This window comes from Zalophus californianus, chromosome 17, assembly GCF_009762305.2.
Source record: "Zalophus californianus isolate mZalCal1 chromosome 17, mZalCal1.pri.v2, whole genome shotgun sequence".
NCBI lineage: Eukaryota > Metazoa > Chordata > Mammalia > Carnivora > Otariidae > Zalophus > Zalophus californianus.
In genome coordinates this window covers 43,391,757-43,408,655 of record NC_045611.1, presented here as the reverse complement: position 1 = coordinate 43,408,655, position 16,899 = coordinate 43,391,757, and the positions used below count along the sequence as shown (strand labels likewise).

The 16,899-nt window shown below is 52.7% G+C and overlaps 1 protein-coding gene across 11 annotated transcripts; it reads right to left on the bottom strand.

Moving 5' to 3' along the window:
• Window positions 1–2,137: 2,137 nt before the first annotated feature.
• Window positions 2,138–14,854, bottom strand: CD22 (CD22 molecule). 11 transcript variants are annotated; one of them, XM_027617678.2, is made up of 14 exons: window positions 14,667–14,854; window positions 11,900–11,960; window positions 11,265–11,657; window positions 9,862–10,155; window positions 8,473–8,739; window positions 8,082–8,345; window positions 6,789–7,046; window positions 6,347–6,610; window positions 6,002–6,265; window positions 4,469–4,565; window positions 4,241–4,316; window positions 3,958–4,082; window positions 3,663–3,747; window positions 2,138–3,365 (listed from the first exon to the last, which is right to left on the bottom strand). In XM_027617678.2, the coding sequence occupies exons 1-14, from the start codon at window positions 14,706–14,708 to the stop codon at window positions 3,234–3,236; spliced, it is 2,622 nt and encodes an 873-aa protein (XP_027473479.1). In that variant the 5' UTR covers window positions 14,709–14,854; the 3' UTR covers window positions 2,138–3,233. The 11 variants fall into 11 exon arrangements, with proteins under 11 accessions (XP_027473479.1, XP_027473480.1, XP_027473487.1 ...); XM_027617679.2 differs by having other exon boundaries at window positions 11,900–11,955; window positions 14,667–14,717; XM_027617686.2 differs by lacking the exon at window positions 11,900–11,960 and having other exon boundaries at window positions 11,265–11,581; window positions 14,667–14,697.
• Window positions 14,855–16,899: the final 2,045 nt, after the last annotated feature.

The window sequence follows — 16,899 nt, the reverse complement described above, 5'->3', positions numbered from 1 at the left end:
AAGCACAGATGGTGCAAGACTCCAAGTGGCTGCTTAGCTTTCTTCTCGGCCTCTGAGAAGTCAGCCGTTTACCTCCCTGCTGGGGTCACCCTGCCCCTCTAGGAAGACCTAAGTGAGATTTAAAATGGCCACAGGCTGTCTCTGTGATTCTGTCTCTCTCTCTCTCTCTGACTATGCCTGGGTCTCTCTGTCTGCCTGTCTCTGCCTCAAACAGACAACACAGCCTCTCTCTGGACTTCAGACTTCTCTGTTTTGGGGTGCGTGTGTCGGTCATCAGGCCGCTACATCCTTCCAAATCCCTAAACAAGTCACCCCAAACAAGCTTCACTGGTGGTTTCCCGGAAGTGCTCCCCACCAGGCTTCCGGTGAGGGCAGCATGGGATTCTCAGCATATCAACCATTGCCTCCAAAGAAATAATCGGATCCCCTTTTTCTACTTCAGTCACTCAACTAATTCTTGGTTGCCTCCCTGTCCTACCTACGTCATCCAGCAGCTCCCTTGGGGTGTAGAAGAACTTGCCATCTGTTGTTTAGTATTTTATCTTTGAGAAACTGACAGAACCGAAGAAAAGTTAAAAGGAGGGCCATTTCACCTCCTGTAACCAGCATTTGGAAGAGGAGAAAAGCAGGGCGTGAAGGGAGACGTTGGATCTCCAAGATCCCTGCTTTGGCCCATGCCTCTGGCGGTTCAGGTCTCTGCCCAGTGTCATCTCTGCCGAGGGCCTTCCTCGAACCCTCTCCAAATGGGCCCCTCCCCTGCTCCAGTCTGCCTTCATCTTGCATGGTGTTTATTCCTAGCACTCACGAGCCTGTGACATCAGATTTGCTGGCCCCTCTGCTAGAATGTTGGTCAGTGAGGCCCAAGATATCTGTCTGCTTTATCCTCTGCTTGTTGCATCCACAGTAGGGGCTCAATAATTGAATGAACCGCTGGATGTCTGGGCCATGGGAGGACCGTGAGATCCGGGGCTGCATAGAGGGCTGCCTGGATTCTGGAGGCCCTGGCTTTAGAGTTGTTTGAACTCTCTTGGCCTGTTAACAGTCACATCTCTCGGTCAATTGGTCACGAAGTAGGTTTATGTCAGCAGCTGGGCTCGGACAGGATGGCAGGGCCCCTGCTGGTTGCCGCGGAGCCCGGGCCAGGCCTCACCAGGTTCAGGGCTGCCTTCAGCTCTTTAGAGGGGACCGTGCCCTAAAACCTTTTGGGCACCCTAGACTAGAGATCACCAAGATGAGGATGATGTCATTCCTTTTTTGTACCCCAACAAATGTTCTATGCTGGATGCATTGACGTGTGCTTGGTAAATGTTTGCTGAATAAACAGTTGAATGGGTGAATGATCCTGGACCTCATTCTTGAGACAGAAAGCCCAAACCCTTACCCTCAATGAGACAGTTCTTGCTGTCCTCCCTTCCTCCAGAAGTGCTAACTTCACACCGGGGACAAAGTGGGTTGGTGGGGAAATGAGTGCCTCGGTCTGCCGTAATCCCAAGGATGACCAGAACATCGTCTTCTCAGAAAGCAGATTCCGGTCTCAAGCAGATGGGAAGGGAGGGAGGGAAGGAAGGTGGCACGTGTGGCGCGCCCACCGCGGGCCAGGAACTTACATCCGCTTGCTGATGGACTACCTACGTGTTTCTTCTTCTAAGAATAGGTGGAGAAAGGTCAAACCTGAGACGTGGAGGGGAAGCTGGGAGGACCTGGCTGGAAAGTCTGAGTTAGCGAACATGACAGGGAACGGGTGATGTGAGGGTAGGGGAGAGAAAAGTGGTGAGGTTTCTCAAGGCAGAGAAGTTCTTTGCGGGAAGTTCTTTCAAGAAGTTCTTGGGCAACTGTGGGTTGTGACCGACCTTGGCAGCGGGACTTTTGAGAACAGCTGAGAGTGACGCATCGGCTTCCCCTTCTTATATTCTTCAAGAGCGGCAGACCAGATGGCGGTCTGGTTTTTAGGGACTTTTGGCTGTTATGTCAGGTTTCTGATAATGTGACTCCAACATATGTACTACTGTCCCTCACTTCTTCTTTTTTTTTATTTTTTAATTTTTTCTTCTTTTTTAAAAAAATATTGTATTTATTTATTTATTTATTTGACAGAGACACAGTGAGAGAGGGAACACAAGCAGGGGGAGTGGGAGAGGGAGAAGCAGGCCCCCCCGCAGAGCAGGGAGCCCGACGCGGGGCTCGATCCCAGGACTCTGGGATCATGACCTGAGCCGAAGGCAGATGCCCAACCAACTGAGCCACCCAGGCGCCCCGTCCCTCACTTCTTATCTTGAGCCGCCTGCACCGTAGGTGGTGGCACCTCCATTTTGCAGATGAAGAAACTGAGGCTCAGATGAGCTGGTCACTGAGCTCATTAGCAGAAGGGTCAGGACTCAGACTTGCGCTGGTCCACCTGTAGGGCCAGTGCACCCTTTGCAACAAGACAATGGACTCCCCGGTCTGCTGATTTGACCCTGAGGTTGCCCCAACCCCTTTCTCTTCTCCCCAAGCCCCACGAGGCCCTCCTAAATCTCCCCGTTGTTACTCTGACCTCACAAACTGGAAGTTGTTCACTTTGAAGTGGTATCTGAGCCATTTTTATTATGCAGTTCTGTGTGTGTTAACACGTCTGTCCACACCAGTGTGTGTCTCAGCCCACAAGACCCCCGAGGGCAGGGGCTGCAGCAGCGTAATGGAATGCCTCACTGATGCGTGGAGGAGAACCCAGCGCAGGACAGCCCCTCTTCTCCCTGAGCTTTGCCCCAGAGGCAGAAATTAGGCACAGGACGAGTGAGTGGGGCTTTCAGAGCAGGGATGAGGGGGCCATAGGAATGGAGAGGGAAAGAAAAAAATACAGTAACAAGCTGATCCCAGCAGGGACGCTGGCCTGCTGGGGACGGGGTTTGAGGGGGTGGGCGGTGGCAGGTGGTCGGGGAGGGGCAGGGGGATGTGTGCAGTGCAGGGTCAGTGTTTAGACAACCTTCCCCGTGGGAAAGGGAGCAGACGGGGAGCAGGCCTTTGGGAGGGTCAGGGTTACCATCGTTGAGAAGGAAGCCTGCCTCTGGGCCACATACCGAAGTTCTGGGCGCTGACTGAGGCATCACTGGTGATGGGCATGCGTGCATGTGCCTGCATGTGGAGGGGAGGCCGAGTGGCTTTGCGACTGAGCAGGAGTGGGTGGGGCGGTCTCCACGACCACCCGGCCCCTGCAGTCCCTCCCTTGGCGCCTCTGCTCCAGCAGGTTTGGCCTGTCAGTGCTTGAGGGTCACGTATTCCACGGCTTCCTGGGCCACAGGCCGCTTCCCCAACCCAAGATGAACCAGCTCTGAGTAATGTATCCCCTCATCTTCTGGACTGTCTGGAAGCACGTTCTCATAGTCGCCCTGAGAAAGCCACGTTGTGTGAGGCCACGGGCCTCCCGGTCTGCGTTCCCTGCCTGTTCCCTCCCTGGCTCCTCCCGGGTGGCCAAGAGCCCGAGCAGGAGTCTTCTTGTCCCCACGCTGGCTGCAGTCAGCGTCTCGGACTGGGCTGTGCTGCCCTGGCTCCGACCACACCCGTGTCTGAGCAAAACGCCCCCACCAGCCCTTGCCACCACGGAGGCCGCCAAATCCTTCCCATCTGGACTCACAACTGAGGCCAGGTCCCCCGCAACCCCTCCTTCCACAGCCCTGCCCTATTACCTCTCGACACTTCTGCAAGACAGAGTAAGTGACGGTGTCGTCCCTGTTTGGAGAAGGCCTCTCTGTCTCCAGGGTCCCTGCATCTCTGAGGGAGGGCAGATGGCTGACCGCAGATGAAGCCTTTCGCGTGAACTCTCCTCCTATTTCCAACTCCCCCAGCCCCCGAGAGCACCCCAGAGCGGAGGCTGGCTCACAGGCCTGCCACAAAGAGGGCAGGCGGGACAGGAGCCGAGCCCTTCCTCCCACAGCCCTCCCCGGGTGCACGCGTCACCCTCACAGGACCCTCACTGGGTACCCAAGTCTTGGTGTGTCAGTCTCGCCGAAAGGAAAGCGCAAGGTGGCGTAACTGATGGCATCTTCCATCACCGGATTGTAGCACCCCAGGGAGTGGGGGTCTTCGGAGAGCGGGGCCCTTCTGACCTGGGAGAGAGACAAGGCCTCAGTTCTTGCCACTCCTTTCTCCACCTGAGTCCCCCTCCCCTGGTCTCTGACCTCCGACCTCCCCCCCCAAGTGCTCTGCACCCCCCTTGGTCCCCCCTTGACTTCTGGGTCTGCCTCCGGGTCTTTTTCCATCCTACCTTTTGCTTCCTCACAAAGAAGCTCTGCCCACTGGAACTTTCCTGGAGCCCCTGCTGGCTCCGTATCCTCTTCCAGCTAAGAAATAAAGCCCCACTCGTGAGGATCAGGGGAGTGGGAACAGGACCCTGTGCAGTGGACATGCTGGGGTCTCCAGGATGGTCGACTGGAGTCACTCCGGGGAAGGAATCAGGGAGAGCCAAGGGACATGAGCCTTGGGAGGAGCTCACCTTCGCTGAAGTTTGACTCCCCAGAACACCAGGAGTACGGTGGCCAGGCAGAACCCCACTCCCACAGCCACTCGCCTGCCGATGGTCTCGGGGCTGTCTGGTGGGGGAAGGAGCGACCATGAGTTGGGGATACTGCCTCTCTCAGATCACGGGCCAGCATTGCCTTGCAGCATTTTCCCGGGAGGCATCCTCAACTTCTCTGCACGGCTGCTCTCCTTGCCTGGGCAACTTCTCCACACGTAGGGGCCGTGATGCACAGAAAGGGAGAAGCCGGCCCCTGCCCACTGGGGCCCCGTTGGGAGGAAAGGGCTAACTCTCAGGAAAGCACCTGTTTTGTGACAGACACAGGCACACACAGCACATGCAGTAAAAGCTGCAGCTTCCTTAGAGGCTGCTTGGCCATACTTATCAGAACTTAAAATCACTTGTCTTTTGATGCAGCAATTCCATGTAGGAATTTATCCTGCAGCTGTCCTTCAGGGGTACCAGAGCCAGAGACAGCGCAGGGCTGTGGGGAAAGCGCGGGGTAGATAGGGTTTGCCGCTTCCACGCATGGGAAGACAACAACAGTGCAGCCCTGAGGGAAAGGGGCAGGTTGCCAGGGTGTCTGCAAAAGTGGAGACCCCAGACACAGGTTTTTATACAATATGTTGCATTTCCAAATAACCCGTTCAGGCATCCAGCTTTGCAGGCCATGATCCTCTAAACCTAAAGCCATGCCTCCAAGTTTGATCTGAAAAAGTACAATAAATCAATTAAATAACTTCCCCATTGTTTCCAGACCCTTGCATGCACGGATATAGAACAATCTCTGAGTGGTATTGTTACGTGGGAGAAAAGAACGTCCAGGACAACGTGTGAGCTCTCCTGCGATTTGCGTGATGACGAGAGTGCAGACTAGGCCTACTTATTGTATTGTGCGCGTGCAGAATAGCTCTGTAAAGAGATGCAGACAGCTGCCGGCGGTGAAGGCCTTCAGGGAGGGGAAGAGTCCTCAGGGAGAAAGAAAGGAGAGGTGTCTTTCTACTATTTACCCTTTCGTGCTATTTTATTTTGCCTTGTCTTAAAAAAAAAAAATACAGGGCACCTGGGTGGCTCAGATGGTTAGGCGTCTGCCTTCGGCTCAGGTCATGATCCCGGGGTCCTGGGATCGAGTCCCACATCAGGCTCCCTGCTCCTTGGGAGCCTGCTTCTCCCTCTGCCTCTCTCTCTCTCTCTCTCTCTGTCTCTCATGAATAAATAAAGAAAAAGTTTAAAAAAAAAATACAGAAATCTCAACAGATAAAGCTAAGCGGGCTACCAAGGGTGAGACAGAGAGGGACCCAGCAGGAGCTCAGGATGTCTGGCAGGCAGGGAGGCCTGAGAGAGAACTGCCCTAGAGAGAGTCCGGAGAGACTTCGAGAAGGAGGAAGACAGGTGAGCCTGTGTGGAGCAGGCACTGTGCCTGGGAGTGACCGGCTGGGCTGCCCCACAGGACAGGGGAGGGAGGGAAGCAGAAGGAGGGGCCAGAGAAGGAGAGGGAAGGGGCCTTACAGTAGACAGTGAGGGTGCTGGGGGGCGACTGGACCCTGCCCAGCTGGTTGGTCGCCTCACACCAATAGGCGCCTGAGTGCTGGATCTTCACGGGATCCAATCTCAGCATCTGATCATAATGATGGAGGTTCTGGTTATTCCAGTCAAACCAGGTGTACTGGAAGATGGGAGGGTTTGCATCGCTCTCACATGTCAGGACTGCCTTCTTCCCCTCCATCACTTGGTCCTTTGGGCTGATGGCCACACGCAGCATCCTTGGTGCATCTACAAGGAGAAGCAAAATCGGGATCCAGGTAGCTGGTCACGGGCTCTTCTGTCTGTCTCCAGCTCCAGCCACTCACTCACACAGCACTTGGAGCCTCCTGGCCTCAGACATGGTCTGTCCTATGGAGTTGTTGATGAAGCAGTTGTAATTGCCGGCATCTTCTGGAGAGATGGAGTCAAAGCTCAGTTCCTTTCCTTCCTTCAGAAAGATTCCATTTCTCTTCCAGAAGAAGCGGACATCTCTGGGGCGGCTACTTGAGAAGTTACATCCAAGGAGGACTCGGTGCCCGGAGTGAATCTCAGAAGGGGGGCTGATCTGCTGGACCCTGACATCCTTGGGGGCATCTGGAGAGCAAGGGCCTCAGGCTGACCTCTTGGGTCCCTTTCCCTCTTCCTGGCCCTAAGGATAGACTCTCAGCCCTCAATTCTCTGTGAAGGTTCCAGCCCAGGCCCCAGTCCCCTCACCCTGAGAGCCCATATCCCAGCTGGGCTATCTCTTGGTTCCCCTTGCCCGGTCACTCACGCTGGACATCCAAGTTGACAGAGGGAGCCCATGAGCACCACTGGTTACAGGCCGCACAGGTGATCGGCCTGGCGTCCCAGGCAACTTTTTGAATTATCAGCACCCCGGGTGATTGTTCCTTCCAGGAGCCTTGGAGGTTCCATTCATATCGGGTAACTCTGGGATTACTGGAACTGTAGTTACAGAACAGGGTCACAGTGTCTCCTTCTCGAATCCGTGTGGGGTTTTGAATCACTGTGGTTACCTCCTTGGGTGCATCTGGGAGGAAACCAGACAGATGGGTGAGGGAAAGTCAGCTGTCCAGACTACCTTTCCCAGTGCTTACTCCTCCACCCACCCCCACCCACCCCGCCCCCCCGCCCCCCACCCCAATCTATCCCCTGATTAATTCCTAAATTAACCAAAGGAAGGCCCGGGCTTTCCTCTCGCATCTGTGCGAGGACAGGAGCCATGGCTGTGGTTTGGGGCAGGAGGAGGCGACAGGTCAGAGCAGAGCTCAAGCAGAGAATGCGTGGTGTATGCAAGGCAGAGGCACCCTGTCTGTGGGTCTCCGCAGGGGCCTGGGGCGCAGAGCTAGTTTGCTGTAGTGCAGGCATTAAGGGGCGGGGGGAGGGAAAAGCACAGCTCTGGAGCAAGACAGGCTGAGAGCTGAGTGATCGTGGACCATGGGACTCAGTTTGCTTCACCATCAGATGGGGTCCTAAGAGCACCTAACCTGGTAGATTCAATGCCAGGAGGAAATGAGATGAAGCACTCAGAGTGGAGTAAACACTCCAGAAACATTCCTGCTGCTGCTGCTGCATCACACACCCACTGTCTAGATGTTCGGGATTCGAGCATCCCCATCAGAGTATCTGGCTCTGTTAGGAGACTCTGATATCCCAGGGTCCAAGGCTCAAGCTTAGGGATTCTCTTGGCCCTGGGCTCGACTGACAGACAAGATTCACTATGTTAAACAGGGTCCGACCTCTGATGGAGAGGCAGTGAGACATTTCGCTCCAGTTCTCGAAAACTTCAGGCCCCCTTCTGGAACTCAGCCACTGCCTAGTGACACCAAGTTCTCTGCGTCCCTCACGGGGCCCTGGCGGCTTGCAGTTCATTCATTCAACAAACATCTACTGAGCACCTGCCACGAGCCAGACCCTGTTCTGGTGCTGGGTATACAACGGGAAACAGCAGCAAAGCATCCGCCCAGGGAGCATACATGTTGGGAGACCCCCCTGCTTGCCGTCCATGCTAGGACCCAGGAATCTCCTGCACCCGCTGGAACCCAGAGGCCCTGTGACTACTCACATTGGACATCTAGCTCAGTCTCCTGGCCAATTGGTCCAGCACCAAGTCTGTTTTTGGCCAAGCAGGAATACTGCCCCGCATGGCTGAGGAGGACCGCCGGGATCTGGAAGGTCTTGTTTGTCCTTCCTGGCACTTCTAATTTATTGTGATACCAGGTGTAATTGGTTGGAAGAGGATTGGCCCGTGACATACAAGTCATCTCTACTTGATTTCCCTCCTTAGCTGGCGAGGAGACGATCTCAACCCTGGAAGGTTCCGGAGCATCTGGACAAAGGTGCAGAGGCAGAGGAGGAAGGTGAACAGAGGCCTCTGCTGTTCACCTCTCAAGGGTCTTGGTTCCACCCCCTGCTAACTCCCTACCTGCCCCCCTCCCAGCTCCCAGGAGGCTCACAGTACACTTGGAGGAACACTTCATCCGACTGTCCTGAGCCTAGATCATTGAAGGCCTCACAATGGTACTCTCCACTCATCTTCCTGGTCACAGAGGACAGAGTTAATGTGAGTGTCTCCTGCTCCCTCAGCTGGGTCCCATCCTTGAGCCAGGCTATACTCCGGAACTCTGGGTTGCTGCTGATGACCTGGCAGGTCATGGTCACAGATTCTCCCTCTGTTACATTGGCTCCTTCGGGGCTGACCTCAATCTTCAACTTTGGGACATCTAGAGGAGCAGAGGGGCAGCAGGAGAGGGGGTAGGGACTTCTCAGGGGGTGTCACGTGGGGGGAAGTCGCTGGGCTTTGATTCAGATAAAGCAGCGGCCTACACATAGCGTGGGAGTGTGGGCAGCCACTCGCTGTCCCCCTTATCAACAAGGGTGGGCTGGTCCAAGCACCTGGGTGATGGTCACGGACTCCTAACTTGTCTCTTTGCTCTGCACACCACCCCCCACCCGTTCCCAGAGTTCTGGTCTCCACCAGCAGTCAGCTGTCTTCCTGATACCGTCAATCAGCCTTTGCCACTCCCCTGCTTGAAACCGTTTAGTGGATTCCACACCCAGAATAAAATCCAAAACCCTGCTGCCACCCATGAGGTCTGGCCTTGGCCCTCCTTTCCTATCATTGGGCCCCTCAGATGCAGGGCTGAGGCTCTCTGGCCCCTTGCTCTGGTGCAGGCGCACAAAGCTCCTACCCCCAGGCCTTTGTCCTTGCTCTTTTCTTTTCCTGGGATCTTCTGGCAAATAGCTGCCTGCCTCAATCTTTCCTTTCACCCAAGTTCACTGTCCTCAGAGAAGCCTCCATCCTTCCCTCCCTCCCTCTGTCTGAGCCCGGCTTTACGTCCTCCTAATACACTTATCACTGCCTACCCTTAAGTTCAGTATTTCTTTGTTAATCCAGTCATTGTTTGTCTTCCCCAGCGGCAGTGCCAGCTCCTCAGTGGGCAAGAACAGGCCTGGCACCTAGGAGGCTCGTAGTAAATATTTACTGAATGAATGAATGGGGCACAAACAATGATGCGAAAACATTTCTTACCCCACACCCCCTACCCAGGGGAAAAAAAAAAAAAACCACCACATGATCTCAAATTCACATCGTGGCTCGAGGATATTAAATTCTATTATTCTTCCAGACCAAAGCAGATGCTAAGATGAATCTGTTCCCTGAAACACTGGGGCTGACAACAGGGGTGGTGGAGGGATGCAGCCCTGGCTGGACCTTTCCCAGCCGTGGGTGTTCATGGACCGATTATGTGTCCTTCCGTGGAGGTGCCTGCTACCCTTGGTGCGCTCTGAGGGGTTGAGGAGAAGAGACAAAACCCTCATCCCTGGCACTCGCGGACACTCACGCTTCACATCCAGCAACACCGTTTCCTCGGAGAGGATCTGCTTTGCTTTGGGGTCCCAGAGTTGGCAGGTCAGATTCTTGCCGTGGTGCGTCCACTGCGGCTGGAAGGTGAGCTTGCTCTGGGTGGAGACAGTCTTGGTGGTCAGGGAGGTCGAGGTGACGGCAGGCTCCTCCAGGGACCACTGCAGCTGGATCTGGTACCCAGGGCAGGAGAAATTCAGCAAGCAAGTCAGAGTGACTTCCTGGGACTCCTGGATTTCTGGAGGGAGCTGAATGTGAGGTGACAGGGGCGTCTCTGCAAAAGAGTAGGGGCCAAGCTGGAGGCCTGGGAGGCCTGTGCCAGCCTCTCACACCTGGCTGTAGATGCCCCGCCCCCGAAGAAGCCCTCAGGAGCCCCTCTCCAGTCCCTTCCACCTCTCTCTGGGCCTGTCTTTCTCCGCTTTGAATCACTTTTGCTCCGCCGAAACATTCTCTAAAAGGTCTAGTGAATGCTGATCCTCCTTAGGAATCAGATTTTATATTTTATACTTACCTCGTTCTCCTTTCCTGATGTTTGCTCTCTAAACATTTTCAAGATCGCTCCCCGACCCTGAGGGAATTTTACCAGGTTAGGTCACCATGCCTTTCTTGGCTTTGATGACAAACCTGCGTTTGTAATGGCCTCAATACTGGGAGCCATCCAGCACGGCATTCCTTTAGGGATCCCTGGGGCTGGGCCACCCTACGACTGCAGGTCTGAAGCTACATCTCTCATTGCAGTGTAGGGCTGCTTAGCTTAGACCCCTCCAACCCCTGCACTGAAGAAACAGGCTGTGGGGTGGAGGTCCCAGGCCTAGGTTTCATTCATCCCCTACCTGTGTCTCTCTTAGACATGAAGGCCTAATTAGAATCAATCGACAACATTAAGGCATTGCGAGATTTCACTCAAATCAAAGATTTCCAACTTCTTTTGAAAAATCAGGCAACCCAGGGCACCTGGGTGGCTCAGTCGGCTCAGGTCATGATCCCAGGATCCTGGGATCAGCTCCTCATCAGGCTCCCTGCTCGGTGGGAAACCTGCTTCTCCTTCTCCCTCTGCCTGCCACTCCCTGTGCTTGTGCTCTCTCTCTCTCTCTCTCTAATAAATAAATAAAATCTTCAAAAGAAAAGAAAAGAAAAATCAGGCAACCTGGAACCCAGATTCCTGCATGGGTGGAAGCTGAGGGGCAGGTGCAATGGTTGAGGAGAGACAAGTACTCGGGCGGCAGGCCCCATTGTCTCGTTATGCCCTGGTCACTTACTGGCACCTCCTGCCTGGCCTCTACAAGTAGTCTGGTTTGCGACCCCTGTCCCGGGAGTTGGGGGTTTCCCACCTTCCTCCTTGCCCGAAACCGAGGCAGAGGACCCCATCCCCCAGGGCCTTACTAGAGACGTTGAGGTCTATTTTCTCCATCCATTTGCCAGCCTTCGTTGTCAACCTCAGCCCCAGCCAGCCATTGTCTTTTTCAAACACAGGGTCGATGCTTATGGTGCAGTTGGATTTTTGGTCTCCCAGGAACTGAACCCTCTCTGGGGTATGGTCATCCCTCAAAGACTTTGTTTTCTCATAGAGAATGGGCCCCTTGAAGTTCTTGGTGGTGTCGTCATATTCATAGTTGCTGTACAAGATCAGGTTGTCCAGCTGATCTCTACGCAGTGGAGTTGTGTATTGACAGGGAATCCAGACGCAGGCCCCATCCCAGCTGTAGAGAGTGTGGGGATGCTCAAATCTCCATTTAGTTGAGTCAGAGAAGGCCAAGTATTCTGGAACCCACCACACTGATCAAAAAACATTATTGAAGGACATAAAGAGCTTTCAAATGAATAAAGAATCCCCTCTGAAGATAGAGGGAGAGAGGAAGGTACACAAAGAGAGGTGTATACGTATATGTGTGTATACGCACACACATATACCCTGCTTGTCCCCACCCTCCCCAACACTTACTCTTTGCTCCAGAGCTCTCCTCCTCCTCCAGCTCCCACAGACATCCCAGAACCCAAGCCTAGACCACAGTTCTTACCAAGGAGCAGGAGCGAGGGGCCGAGGAGCTGCATGGTGCTGTGTCTAGGCAGGAGCCTGGGCTGGGAAGAATTTGTCTTTGAGCCATCTGGTCGCTTACTTCTTTCAGATGGCTTTTCTTGCTCACCCACCAAGCTCCAACCCCTCTTCCTTGATCTTAGGAGGACCACATCTGGTTGCATTGCAAGATGTGAATTCTGGATGTTCATGGGCCTTTTGTGGGAATGCCATGTCTATTCTGTCAGCCTAAGAACTCTGTACAGTGAACCTGCCTCTCTTCCTAGCCCTTCTTCCTTTCTTCCATCCATCCTTCCTTCCATCCATCCATCCATTCATTCTTCCTTCAACCATCCATCCATCCACCCATCCACCCTTCATTCCATCCTTCCATCCATCCATCCATCCATCATCCATCCATCCATTCTTCCTTCCATCCATCCATCCATCCATCCATCCATCCTTCATTCCATCCTTCCATCCATCCAACCAACCATCCATCCATCTATCCACCCATCCACCCTTCATTCCATCCATCCGTCCATCCATCCATCCATCCTTCCATCCATCCCATCCTTCCTTCCTTCCATCCATCCATCCAACCATCCATCCATCCATCCACCCATCCACCCTTCATTCCATTCTTCCTTCCATCCATCCATCCATCCATCCATCCATCCATCCATCCATCCATAATTTTACAAACTTCCTGCCCACCTCTCAGGTTTTGAGTGGCACCAGACCACTGAGTGCCATGAATCCCAGGTCCAGGGTAACTTGAAGCTCACCTTGAGGCAACTAGTGAAGGGTTTTATGTAGGGCAGAGCCATGGTCAAAACTTGATTTTAAAGACCAGGAACAAAATTACTCTAAAACTAATAATTAAGTGTGATTCTAGGAGAGCATTTAGAGGGGTTTAGAAGAACTTAGCAGAATGTGGTCCAATGATCCCACTTAGAGAAGCCCGGGGGTTGGGAAGAAAACACAAATTGGCCAGGTGGGGACAGAGGTCATGTCTTAGGTAAAGGCAATGATGCTCTCAGTCCCAGCCAATTGTTGCCAGTTGGGAACATGAGCTCAGCACTGCCTGACCTTCCACTGCTTTTGGAGAAGTAAGAAGCCAGATTTTCATGTGAAATGCCCTGCTTTCAGAAACGAACAAACCAACAAACATGGTGCTGGCCAAACCAAACCTGTCTACAGGCTGGAGGCAGTCCAAGGGCCCCCAGTGTGCAGCCACGACCCATCTGTCTCTCTTGGAGACATCAGTGAGCTTATCTGCCACCTTACTAGATTTTACATAGAGTTACCTTTACAAAGAGTTAAATTTAAGTCCCAATTTGCATGGCTGGGCCTCTTTGTGCTGGTCCCTCTAGAGTTAGCAGGATGTGTGACAGAGTGTGTCTCCGGTCTCAGCACAGACCTGCACCCCTCCCACCTGCCCAGCCAAAATTTCCACCAACAAGTGCCCCTCACCCCCTCGGGCTCTTTCTCTCCTCAGGCTGCGTGGCTCATGCCAAATGCTGTTGGGTGTCCAGTACCCAGCGTGGGGAAAGCTAGGCTGCTTGCTGAGCAGGAAGGGGGTCGGTCCCCAGGAGTAGTGCCTGTGCTGGCCTGGGCTGGGCCTGGGTTAGGGATGAGAGCTCTGAATGGGGACAGAATTTCCAGGCAGAACCGACACCAGCTCTGCAGGTGCTAATAGTGCTACACACAAAAACGTCTTCAAGGCCACATCCACTTGAGAAAAGCTGGGTTAAAAAAGGTGAATAGAGGGGCGCCTGGGTGGCTCAGTCGTTAAACGTCTGCCTTTGGCTCGGGGTCCTGGGATCGAGCCCCACATTGGGCTCCCTGCTCGGCGGGAAGCCTGCTTCTCCCTCTCCCACTCCCCCTGCTTGTGTTCCCTCTCTCGCTGTGTCTCTCTCTGTCAAATAAACAAAATATTTTTAAAAAAGGTAAATAGATTCCCAACTGTGAGTCTTTTTGATCCCTTTAATCAGCTGGGTGCGCATCAGACATCTCCCAGCATGGGGGCTAAAGTACAGTCCATTGTTCACACTTCTTTAGCCATGGAACCGATTTTACATTTCCCCGTGAAAAACTTGGCAGGGTTGCAGGTCAGTGTTTTGAGGGATGTGCTGTGGGTCCCCTTTGAGTTTCTATAAGAGCTGTGGCAAGGGCTAGATTCCATTTTTTGTGGTAAAGACTAGCCTCCAGCAGCTGGACCCTTGTGCCCCCTCTGCCACCAGCCGCCCTCATGGGGGAATGGCTTGGGGACGCCAGGACGAGTGGGAAAGGGCACTTCTTAGAGCAGGGCTGTGTGCTCACCCCCAGCAGCTCCAGGCAGTCTACAGGACATAAGAAGTGGGACCACGGGCCTGGAATTGGAAGGCTGCTGAGACAGGGTAGGGCGTAGAGGTGGGGAACAATAGGCATTGGGCACAAAGGCTCAGGACAAGGCCACGCTATCCAGACCTGTGGCCTGCTCAACACAGGCCCATTGAGGGCCTTACAAGACCTCAGAGCCAGCCTCCCTGAGTCCATTCTTCCCTCTTGGGCATCTGGTGACCCATCTTACTCTCAGAAGACTCATCAAGCCCATCAAGGGGCATGCTCAAAGACAGGGGTCTGTATCCTGTTATAACATAGGCAAGAGCGGTGGGGGGCTTCCCACTGTGCTCCCAGGCCCAAGAATTGTGCCTGGCACACAGCAGTTGCTCCATGCTAGCTCGCCGGATGCAAAAGAGAGCAAAATAGTTTTTAATAGTTTTTACCTGTTTCCTCGTGTCTTCCTTCTTCGGGGACCCTGGCAGCATCTGAGAGTGAAAGGGGAAGCACAGCGAAGGATTTTCACCCTCCTCGGCCACACCCCCTGCCCCTCAGTGACTCACAGGGCAACCAAGAGGCATGGCAAAGTGGAGAGTTGGGAAAAGAGGGAACAAGGACGATGTGGGCTCAGAGGCAGATTGGAGGGAACGCTCGAGTACCCACGGTCAGTTTTTAGTTTCAGTATATGGATTTATACATCAGATAGTTAGACGTAGTTCCTCCACAACTTCCCCTCTATCCAGCTCTCAGGAAATGCTGATAATTCAAGCCAAGCAGTTTAGAACTGCCAGCCTGCTGAAAAAGCCAGAAGGCAATCTGAAAGTATTTGTAGTTTAGTGCTACCATCCAGTTATTCTCATTCCCATACTTTTCCTCCAAAGGCAAGAATGGTAGGGAGTCTGGTCAGTTACACTGATGCTTCAGCAGCTCCCAAGGGTCAAGGGAAGAGCACACAGATATCAGGAAGAAAAACGATAACTTAACGTGAAGTGTTATTGAATGGGCAAGTCATGAGACTGGAAACTTACCACTTGGTCAGGCTTCTAGTCGGTGAGTGTCTTGAGACCGGAACCAGACATCAGCTAAAGCCATTCAAATCCTACAGGGGTTTGAACAGGGAAGTCTCTGAGAAATCTGTACCCTGGCATCACCAAACTCTACTGACTGCCAGCCATTGAGAAGGAAACAGAAAAGGGAAAGAACAGCTTGTTCAAAAAAACAGTGATGTTCTGGGAAGGTGTATTCTTCCCTATTTCTTTTGCTAAGAACAACTAAAAACCCTGGATCCCTGGATGTTATAAAACAAGCATAAGAAGACACTGAAAGGTTGAGAGAAGACACACTGTTAGGGACCTTGGGACCTGAGGAATGATATGATGGTGAATTCCCTGGGTTTCACTGGATACTGAAGAAACAAGCAACTGGAAATGCCACTGGGCTCAGAAAAAAAGTTCAGCAAAACTCTGCTCTTCTAGCCAAAGAACCAAGAAAGGGGCAACCCAGAAAGACAAATCTTTCAGGCAATAACTGCTCTGCTCCAGCTAAATATCACAGAAAAACCTGCTGCTTCACTCCCACCCCTGACAGCAAAGGCTGAGTGGGGCCCTTGCTAGGCCGTAAAGAAGAGTCCAGGCCACTACCCCCTACCACATCTGAGTGGTGCCAGAGGAGGCTGAATGTGGAGCTGGGCCCTCCATCCCCACTGGACTATTCCTCCCCACAGTGTTAGTGGAGACCACTTGGGGAGCCCGAACATCCACCCCCACCCAGTGGTGATGAGGCATCATTCTCCTCACTAAAGTGGTGTAAGAGGAGGTCTAGGGGAGGGTCAGGACTTTCACCTCACTCAGTGGTCATAAGCCCACCTCCTACTGTGGAATCTACATGAAGTGGTGTGGAGAACAGTAATGAAGTACCCCTCCCTCTCACAGCCAGGGTGGTATTAGTCGATGCATAATGGGGAACGTGATCTTCTATCCCTGCCTAGCAATAATAAGAAAACTTCACACACACACACACACACACACACACACACACACACACACACACACACACCAGGTGTCAGGAGAGGCTGAGTGGAGAACCTGAACTTCTACCCCACTTGGCAATAATGAGGCAGTGCCCCCATTCATTTCACTGGAGCACTGTCACAGGAGGCTTTCTAAAGCACAGATTTGAATAAGATCCAGTCCCATAAATAATACCCCAAAAGCCGAGGTTTCAATTATAAATCACTTGGCATACTAAGAACCAAGAAGTTCTCAAACTGAATGTGAGAAGATAATCAACAGACACAAACACAAAGATGACACAGATGTTGGAATTATCTGACAAAGATTTTAAAGCAGCCATCATAAAAATGCTTCAGTGAGCAATTACAAACATGCTTGAAACAAATGAAAAAAATAGAGCGTGTCATTAAAGAAAGAAGCTATAAAGAAGAATCAAAAGGAAATTTTAGAACTAAAAAGATACAATAACTGAAATAAAAACCTTAATGAATGGGCTCAACAGCAGAATGGGGATTATAGAAATAACGATCAGTGAAATGGAACATAGAACAATAGAATTTAACCAATTTGAACAGCAGAGAGAAAAGAAACTGAAAAAATAAATGAACAGAGCCTCAGGGGCACGTGTGGCTATATGACAAAAGATCTAACATTAAAGTCATTGGCG